Source organism: Oryza glaberrima, chromosome 7, assembly GCF_000147395.1.
Source record: "Oryza glaberrima chromosome 7, OglaRS2, whole genome shotgun sequence".
NCBI lineage: Eukaryota > Viridiplantae > Streptophyta > Magnoliopsida > Poales > Poaceae > Oryza > Oryza glaberrima.
In genome coordinates, this window is record NC_068332.1 from 8175787 (window position 1) to 8186300 (window position 10514).

At 41.2% G+C, this 10514-nt stretch overlaps 2 protein-coding genes across 2 annotated transcripts; both read right to left on the reverse strand.

Moving 5' to 3' along the window:
• Nucleotides 1-497: 497 nt before the first annotated feature.
• LOC127780765 (60S acidic ribosomal protein P2A-like) lies at nt 498-1061 on the reverse strand. Its single transcript, XM_052307721.1, has one exon. The coding sequence runs from the start codon at nt 959-961 to the stop codon at nt 644-646; it is 318 nt and encodes a 105-aa protein (XP_052163681.1). The 5' UTR covers nt 962-1061; the 3' UTR covers nt 498-643.
• A 6456-nt stretch (nt 1062-7517) lies between these two features.
• LOC127780146 (uncharacterized) lies at nt 7518-9798 on the reverse strand. The gene is made up of 2 exons (XM_052307105.1): nt 9537-9798; nt 7518-7774 (listed from the first exon to the last, which is right to left on the reverse strand). Exons 1-2 carry the CDS (start codon nt 9796-9798, stop codon nt 7518-7520), a joined length of 519 nt encoding a protein of 172 aa, XP_052163065.1.
• Between the last annotated feature and the right edge of the window lie 716 nt (nt 9799-10514).

A 10514-nucleotide genomic window follows, 5' to 3' on the forward strand; every position in this document is an offset into this window, starting at 1 on the left:
TGAATAAGACGAATAGTCAAACATGTGAGAAAAAGTCAACGGCGTCATCTATTAGAAAACGGAGGTAGTATTATCATTAACATATTATTAATATCTCTTAATTTTTTTACATGTTTGTGCTCACACGTAGACCTTATTAGTTCCATACTGAGTTTGTGTGAGTATAGACATGTGATCCCTCTATAGCCCCATATGTATTTTTTTTCCTTAAAAGCAAGTTAGGAATTGGTAGTGACGATAATAGCAGAACCACCACCACTACTCTCTTTTATAGAACGATAAATGGGTTAAGGTCGTCTAATTATCCATAGAAGTTTCTTTTTTTTAATTCTATACTAGTTGTATGTACATGTATATAAAATATACACGCGTACGCGCCATATTTTCATACAAGGCACTGTGCATATATATACTGGTGCATATATAGAAGGAAGTCATACGATGGAGATCACAGCAACATCAAACCCAGACAAGATGAAGGTATTAATTAGCGTACTTATAAAATCATCCATTATATATCTAGACGGGCAGATACACTAAATAAACAAATTAAATAGATATATATACTACTACGACTAAACTTAGACGGACGACATGTAGACTACGGCACGTAGATGCAGGGCTGAAGACGAAGGTCGATAGCTCATTCGTCGTCGAAGAGGCTGCACACGATGCCGTCGTCCTCCTCCTCCTTCTCCTCAACCTTCTCCTCCTCCTTCTCCTTCTCACCAGCTGCCGCGGCGCCACCACCGGCAGTGGCGGCGGCTGCCGGAGCGGCGCCGACACCGCCGAAGGCGAGCATCTCGCTCCCGGCGGCCAAGATCTCGGAGAGGTCCTTGCCGGCGACCTGGTCGAAGAGGTAGCCGAGCTTGTCCTCGTCGACGTCGGCGCCGACGGCGCCGAGGATGGCGCGCACGTCGTCCTTGGTCGGGCTCGCGTGGTACGCCGCCACGAACCTCATTGTTGCCCTTCTTCGAATCGAAGCTAGCCGACGACGACTCGAACGACGACGTAACAAAAACTGAACTGAACTGAACTCGCGGTTGCTGCGCTAGCTCTGGTGGTGGTGGTGGTGGGATACGATCGAGGAGGACGACGAGAGCTGGTATTTATAGCGTGGGGCGGGGTAGTGTGGTGTACGAGTCGGGCTCGTGTACGGGGGTGTCCTTTTCCCAGTCGGATGCAGCAGTTTTGATGGCGATTTCGTGGCCGCGACGAAACGGTCGATCGAAGTGGAGACGATCACGGTCACGGATTAGCTCTGTAACTGCTCGCACGCACTACTTACGAAAAGCCTTTATGTGCTGGTTATCAACTTCACATGGTGTCGGATTTGGTAACCGGCATCGATCGAGCAGGTGCTAACGAGGAGTTATGTTAATGGTGTCGGTTCCTCTGAGGTATATACTCCCTCCAATTCCATATTAATTGACGTTTTGGATAAGGTTGAAGACAAACTTTTATAACTTAGACTATCAATAACTTTAAAAATATTTAGTATAAAGGAACTAGAACAACATATATAGATTTGTCTTTTAAAGTACTATAATAAAAGTAAACATGCATTTATTTATTATATATATCATAATAGAAAAAATAAGGTCAAAGATATATCTCGTAGACCGTGTCATTGTCCAAAACGTCAATTAAAATGAAACCGGAGGCACTGGTCGAGAAACCATTTATACTCCCGGTTGGTAACCCCTTTAGTCCCGTTTTCCAACCGGGACTAGCAATCCGGGACTAAAGATGCCCATCTTTAGTCCCGGTTGAAATAATCGGGACTAAAACTAGATCTTTAGTCCCGGTTGGTATCTTTAGTCCCGGACTAAAGATAGGGTAGCAGCAGTCCCATTAGGTCTCATTTTCTTTTTTTTCATTGTTTTTTAGCCAGAGATTAATCCCTATATTTTCTCCCCAATCGAGTGGGATGCATAGTCCCAAATCAAACCCCAAATCAAAGTAATATCCAAAACATTCACATCACAAATCTTAAGTTACTTGTACACACAAATCAAATACATCACAAATCTTTAAAAAAATTACACACAAACTAAATACATCACATATTATACATCTCAGATCCATACAATAAATCACAAAATTATACATATCAGAGAATCACAAATTGTACAAAAAAGAAAAAAATGGATGTCGGTAGCGCCGCCTGCCGCCGCTCGCTACTCGGCCCATGCGCGGCGCCTGCTGCGTGCGGCCCCGCTGGGCGCGGCCCCGCCGGCCGCCTGCCAAGTGCGGTCCCGCTGGGCACGGGAAGGGAGGAGGGGGAGGAGGCGGCCCTTGCTAGGCGTCGGATGGGAAGGGAGGAGGGGGAGGAGAGGGCTGGGATGGGAGGAGGAAGGGGAGGAGGAGGAGGAGAGGGAGATGGATCTGAGGAGAGATCGGATGGGAAGGGAGGGAGAACGAGAGTGCCGGGATGGGAGGAGGAAGAGGAGAGGGAGATGGATCTCAGGAGAGGAGAGGCCGGTTGTTGGTGAGAGGATAGGGAATAGGGATTATATACTACTCGTGATTTTACCAACTGGGAGTAAAGATCTAGGAGATCTTTAGTAAAGTGATCTTTAGTCCTGGTTTGTGACACCAACTGAGACTAAAGATCCCTGCCCCTCTGACATGGTGACAGGGGATGAACCGGGACTAAAGATGAACCAACCGGGACTGAAGATCATAGAATGGCTCTAGGGTTTTAAACCGGGACTAAAGATCCTCTTTAGTCCCGGTTCTTTTTTAACTAGGACTATTGTGGTTTTGGGGCGACCGAGCAAAGATTAGTTTTCTAGTAGTGAGGGAGTATGGTTTGTAAAAAAAAAAAGGCTTGGTTTGGCTAAATACGAGCTGATGCCTCAAAACCACAAACGATAAATCGGAAATCTAATGAAAAATGAAACAAGTTCATATCAAGGAATCAGAAAATCAGAGAACCAATAAGTTTATAAGTTTATAGATGTTCAAGGATCACAAAATCAAATATTCATTGATAAGTTCACATCATAGAACCTCAATAAATTTATACATTCACAAATTCATCCACGAGTTAATTAATACATGGAAAAAATACGAATTACCCCCCTGAACTATCGTGGTCGACCGAATTACACCATGAACCCAAAAACCAGGCATTACTTACCCTGAACTTTCAATATCCGACGAATTACCCCCCTCGGCCCAATCCAGAGCGGTTTTATCCTACATGACGTATGCGTGGCAATTCAGTCATCATTTTATTTATTTAAAACATGTGGGTCCCACCTGTCATACTCTTCATCTCTCCTATGTCTTCTTTCTCTCTTATTGGGCAGCGCGCAGGGGCGAGGAGGTGCGCGGCGACATGGGGATAGACAGTGGGCTGGAGAAGACGCAGCACCGGCATCTGCCAGCGGTGGAAGGCACCGCCGCACGGAGGCTGCACGCCGTGGAGGCCGAGCTGGGGCGGTCGGCGCCGGCGCGGGAAATCGAGGCGGCAGCGCGAGATGAGGAGTAGGCAGCCTCGCCGTGTGGCTGCGCCGCCACCAACAGGAACCTCACCATGGCGTGCTCCTCGCCAGCGCGGCCACGCCGTCGGCACCACCGTCGTCGCCAACGAACACGACGCAGGTCTGCGCACCCGCCGTGGCCTCGACGGACGCATCACCTTCCCCAAAGACAGCCTCGTCGTCGATGATGGTGTCGGCAGTGGAGGACGCCGCTGCGCGGAGGCTGAACGTTACGGGGCCCGAGCTGGGGTGATCGGTGCTGGCGTGAGAAACGGAGGCGACACGAGGCGAGGCGGCGGCACGCGAGATGAGAGGAGGCGGACTCACCGTGCGGCCGCGCCACCACCAGCAGGAACCTCGCCGCGGCGCACTCCATCACCCGCGTGGCCACGCCATCGGCGCCACCGTCGATCGATTTCTATTTAAATTGATGGGTTTAGGTTGTTAGATTTTTTAATAAAAAATCCAAACCTCTCTCCCTCCCTCCCAACCCATGCACTGTTAAAATCCATTAAACATTTTATTAACACCCCCAACCTACTATATGACATACTTAAATTAAAGAAAATCTTTCAATTTTTTTTAAAACAGACAATTATATACTAAAAGCTCATTAAACATCCTACAAATACTCTTAAGCCGCCAACTTGTACCTTACAAATGCTCCTAGATCGTCAAGTGGCACACTAATCTAACCATTGATTGTTTACTTAAATCGGTGATCCATTATTTTTATATATTAGATCTTTTCTTTTAGAAAAAGCACACATTCGGAACCTCCCGTCACGTGCATACCAATGAGCTATCTTCATGATAAATTAAAATCAAAATTATTTTTACATTAAAAACCCACAAAGAAACCTCCACCTATTAGGTCTAGCAGCTCTCGCTATGTCACTCTAAATATCCTATGAATGCTTCTAAACTGCTACGTGGTGCTATTAAATTAAAGAAAATACTAGAAAATCTTAAAAAAGGACAAAACATTTGGCTATCTATTTGTTAGTTTTTTAATAAGAAAAAATTCAAACCTCTCTCCGTCCCTCCCCATCCCCATGCGGTGTTAAAATCCATTATATATCCTATAAATGCTTCTAGGCAACTATATGACATTCTTAAATTAGAGGAAAATTCTTAGAAACTTTGGAAAAAAAATATCCAACCATCATATTTGACATAAATCGATGGACACATTATTTTCATGGATTAATTGACACATTATTTTAGGTCATTGGATCTTTTTTTTAAAGAATACCCTAAACCTTCTTCCCTCCCTCCTTTGTGGCAAGTGGTGTTAAAAGTCCATTACGTACACATCTTATAAATGCTCTAAGATGTAACGTCATTCTCTTAAATTAGTGAAAATCCTAATAAAATTCTGACAAGAAAGCAAAACATTCAACCATCGGTTTTGACATAAACATCTGGCACATTATCTTAGGTTGTTAGATGAATGATTTAGATAAACATCCCAAACCTCCCTCCCTCCCTGCTCGTGTACAGTGTGCGCCATTCTTCTCTCTGTTTTTTATCTCTTTGACAATTAAAATTAAAATTATCTATATAGGCAAAAAAAGTACAAATGGACCTCCATCTATTACTTATATCCCATTAGACATCTAATGACTTTCTACCAACTTAATTTATTTCTTTTAACATGCAGTTGAGGGCTACTTTCCTATACGAATCGACCGTGATACTTTGAAAATGATCTTTTTCTCATAACGTCCGAATTACACATATGATCTATGAAGTCACTAATTATAACTAATTATAGCAGGTATTGATGGTCGGTTGCTTTGTATTTTTTAAGATTTTCTAGTACTTTCTCTAATTTAATAGTACCACGTAGTGATTTAGAAACAGCGAGAGGTGCTAGACCTAGTAGTTGGTCTATTTGTGATTTTTTTTTTTTGCCTGTAAATAGAAAATAACACATGAATGAAAATATTGAAGGACAGTAGGGAAGTACGTACAGTTCATACGTACGTTTGTACGACGTTGGTTCCGGATGTTCTTTTCTATCTAACCATCTAAAACAAATGGGTCCATTAATTTAAGACTTGGCGACTTGAGAGCGTTCGTAGCGTACCACTTAGCGGTCTGGAAGCGTTTATATGAAGTTTAACGGATTTTTAGTATAGAATAGATAATAGATAGATAGATATATATATATAGCCACAGATTATCTATTTAATTATAGGCATAAATTAAATATTTTTAAAAATAAACCAAAATAAGTGCTCAAATCAATGACAACGGAAGAAAGTTTTTGAGAAATTATATTTTTAGATGCATGTAGTATATGAAGAAGCCGAAAAGAATGTAACCTAAATTTACACTTTTCAGCTTCTTCACATACCTAAATTTACATTAAAGCTGCATAATGTACAGAATAATAACAAATGGAATCTCCTTAAAGAGATTATAGGAGCAGTTAGCAGCTAACGGAAGAAATTATGTTTATAATAATACATAACACATTTTTGCAAGTGGTCGGTAACCCATACACCTATTTATCAAACCGTGTACAACTAAGGGCCTATAGACATCAAGATTTTGCGTGTTCAAATTCCACTACCACCCATGAAAATGATTTTCCCTTTTTTCTTTTTGTAGTCATGATGAAAATAACAAATTTTTTTTTGTATTTTAATAGACATCTTTCCTTATAAGAACAGTCTATAAAATCACTCTATTTATATAAATGTCCTGATTTTCACATGTAGTTACTTAGGGAAACCACTCGTGAAAGATCTATTTTCATGATCAGATTTTTTTAAAAAAAAAAATTGTCTATAAAAATAGGTTGGTTTATCACCCTCTGACGCTTCTAAGCCCCAATTTAACGGGTGCTTTTCATTTTAGGCCGGATGTGAAAATAAAAGCCTAAGACATGTACAAATGTTTTCATAGTAGTGTTATGACAATTATTTGAGAAAGTTGAAAAGTTGTCCTTAAAATCTTTTCTAAGAAATGCTAATAAAGAATATTTTTCGAAAAACTCCTGCTAATAATGCATGGTCCATAAACTGAAAAAAAAAAAGGCAGCCGGGCATGCCTCCTTCGAAGCAGCAGCAATTCTGACAAGAAAAATATTAGACAGGATTTTTACCAATCAACATCGAAGGGGGAAACAGTTTAGCTACTTCCTCCATTTTATGTTATAAAGCATTTTAATTTTTTAATAGTTAATTTTGTTTAAATTTGACCAAATTTATAGAAAAACATAGTTTTCCATGTATGGCTTAAGCAGGAACCAAAGTACAGAGCCTTAGTGAGTAGTGCATAAGGATAAAATACCCAAGGGAAATTACAAATATCCTGATGAAACGATCCCAGAAATTAGTTAAAAAATAAAATTATATATAGCTGAGTTCCAAAACTATGCATTGCATTCAGCCGCTCAGCATTTTTCAGTTCATTTACTGCATTCTACTTCCTCCGTTTTATATTATAAGACTTTCTAGCATTGTTCATATTCATATATATGTTAATGAATACTTGTATGTCTAGATATATTCATCTGTACAAATGTGGGAAATGCTAGAAAGTCTTATAACCTGAAACAACGGAGGTAGTATTATTTCCCTCCATAAAACCCAGTAATATCAGCATGTAAATAATTCAGTTCAATGCACCAACATCCCCAACTCAAGCTAATCTATCATCAACGGCAAAAAGGGCAAATACTGCATTAATTCCGGACAACTATCTAACAGAAGCTATAGTTTGTAAGACCGTCTCTCAACATCTGAGATCTGGACACGAACGTGATATGACTCGTTCGCGGCCGGCCACTACACTTCTCTTCCCTTGTGAGTGTGGATGACGCAGTTGGACCTCGGGTAGGAAACACAAGTGAGGACATAGCCATCAGCCCGCTGCGCATCGTCGAGGTACGACCCGTTGGGCTGATCGACGACGCCATCCTCGATCCTGCCGGCGCAGGTGGAGCAATCCCCGGCGCGGCACGAGTAGGGCAGCTCCAGCCCCGCCGTCTCAGCGGAGTCCAGGATGCAGGCGTCACCCGGGGCGTCGAACTCGTGCTCCACCCCTTTCGGCGAGACGAGCTTCACCTTGTAGAGATCCACCGCAGGGACGCAGAGCTTCCTCAGGCCGGCTTTCGGGGTCGGGGTCACGGAACGGCGATCGGGGTAGCTGATCACGCGGGTGGAAAGGCTTTGTGGCGCAGCCATGGGAGGCTGCGTTCCGATGCTGCGCCTTCCCGGTGCGAAGGAAGTGATGAATTTGCATGTTGTCATCTTGAAGCTTGGATGGACCTGATCAAGCATGTTCAGATATGGCATGAGATAGGTTAGCTCGCTTTTGGTAACAAGAATGAGATTTCAGTTAATATAAGGTGGCAAAAGAAAGCACAAGAGAAGTAGAAAATTACAATTTAGCATGTAAGTAACATTTTTCAGATTACAAAATTATTATGCAGTTCCACACAGGTGCTAGCTCTTCCTATTCAGACCCTACATCATGTCAGAGCGTACACATGCTGCAAACCTTAATAAGAACAAAGTTGTCACCACAAACCTATCAAAATTACTATTATTATATGATAAAACTCCATAATAAAAGATAAAGTTTGGAACAAGAATTTGAAATTGAGGGGATTATATGAAAGGAACAGATCTGCAGGATGGAAAATCAAGGATCTAACTGAATATGTAACAGAATACACATCCAATACATGGATATTCAAATGGCTGGATCAACAAACTTGTTTAAGTAATTAGAAAGAAGCTTCCCAGTTTACGCCAAAAAAAAATACTTGACTCGGTAAAAATTACAGTCTGGTTTCTACAACAGAGTAGTTCGCTAGTCTTAACGCTGGATCGGAGTTTCCAGAAATATAAGAGTCTGGCTGCTGTATGTAATCCACACACTCACCATACTTTGATTAATATATTAATCCAACGGAATCGACAATTTCAAGACACCCAATATCATCAAACTAACTAACATTAGATTGTTACTTCTACATCAGAAGAATCAAACATCAAGTTTTTGTGCTTTAAACAATAAAACACACTGGAACTATTGAAAGTTTAGTGAAGAATCGAAGTGAAAAATGGGCTAGAGAACAATATGATGAATTTCCACTGTTATATGACTTCCTAAAAGATATACGGACTGCATGTTTCTAAAGAGGAAAAGAATCATCTACCACTACCACTACAACAGGCACATCCGCAAAGAAAACACAATGCTGTCATGCACTCATGCTCTGAACTATTACAACATAGACATCAGAGATATATGCCAATACAACTAAAACATGCAACCAATTCCTTCTCACGGGTAGGGCACAATTATTTCCTTGAAGCAATATGATTATATGAAAGATGCAAAGCATGTGCTCCTACCATTCACTAAAAGCAACAAGACCAATTTTCACCACTCTTCCACATTTTTTTCTCCTATATTTCCATTATAAATCGGGAATCAGTTCAACAAGGAGCACAAGAAATGATCAACCTCAACAAGAACCCTTAATTAACTGGTGCCAGTGCCACCATACCTAAAAGAACCATAAATCCCTTGCGGACGTTGATAAAAATAACCTATCACACCCAGTTCCTCCAATCCACAAATCCCAATACCTGATTTATCAATCACACAAATTTCCGTTATGTTCACCCACCAATCTAAAGACTTTGAGGCCTCAAATAACAAAACCACATTAGTCCCCAAATCATTCCACCTCCGCAGATTGCTGGAAACCTAATCGACAACACTTAACAACTGCTTTGCCAAGGCCATTTCTTCTACAAGATTAAGAACCCCTTTACCTCTTTGATCCCAAAAAAGGAAAAGTAAAATGGCCGATTTCAAGGACGGATTCATCCAGAAAACGGCGTCGATCGATCCCCCATTGCAAAACTGGATCAGCGGCATCACCAACGAAAAAGCATCATTATCATCACAGCCCTCAAATTCCCCCTTGCCCAACCCCAAAACCCCAAAACGAAAAATGGCTCGTAGGATTTTGTAGGGAACGAAGAGGAGTAGCAAGACGATGGCGGTGGTTACCCCAGCGAGTAGGACAGGGCGCGGAGAAACTGACGGAGAGGTCGACCGGCTGGCCGGAGAAAGGATGAGGCGAGCCGCCGGCGGCAGCGGCGGCGGCGGCGGCGGCGGCGGCGATGATGGTCGAGGAGACGCCGAGGATGGGAGGGAAGGTGGCGCTGAAATAGGAACTGAACAGGCGGCAGCTTGGTTCCGTCAGCCCTGAAATTTCGGTTCGAAACTTCCCGTATTTCCGAAAATTCAGGAACTTCAGACCCCGCGGCATGAAAACATTCCCGAATCGGGAAAAAATATCAAGTTTCACCGAGTAGATCGAATATGTTTTAGTAAATCGAAAATGTTTCAATTATATAAAAAGCTAAAAGACAACCAAATCACCTCATGAAACATTTTTCTACAACTAGGAAGATAGCCCGCGCATTTGCACGGACATACGCATTAGTTTGTTTCGAAAATAGTTCTAACAAAACAAATTAAAATTAAAGTAACGTATTTTCTATTTTGAATTGAGTTTCTATTTTGAATTGAGTGTTCTTTATATCTCTTTCGGGAAGAAATCTCAACAACTTTAGTTGGTTTTTTTTTACCATCCTGCTAGCCTTCTCTTTAATTATTTCTCATATATGTGCAATTAGTTATGCATGTGAATCAACATAGATAGAAAAAATCTTTTAAAAAATATTTATTGTAGTAGTTATAATTATTGGATTCACCTATTTAAAAGAAAATGAATGGTTTGTTTTTTATCATAATTTTTAGGATTTTTAATTTATTTGAGCGTCATATGATATCTTAAGAGTGTTTGTAGCACACCATGCATGCGACAGGTTGAGAGCGTTTGCAGGGAGTTTATTTGATTTTTACTATATAATAGATACTTCCTCCTTTTCATAATGTAAGTCATTTTAGTATTTTCCACATTCATATTGATGTTGATGTTAATGAATCTACATAAATATATATGTCTAGATTCATTAACAT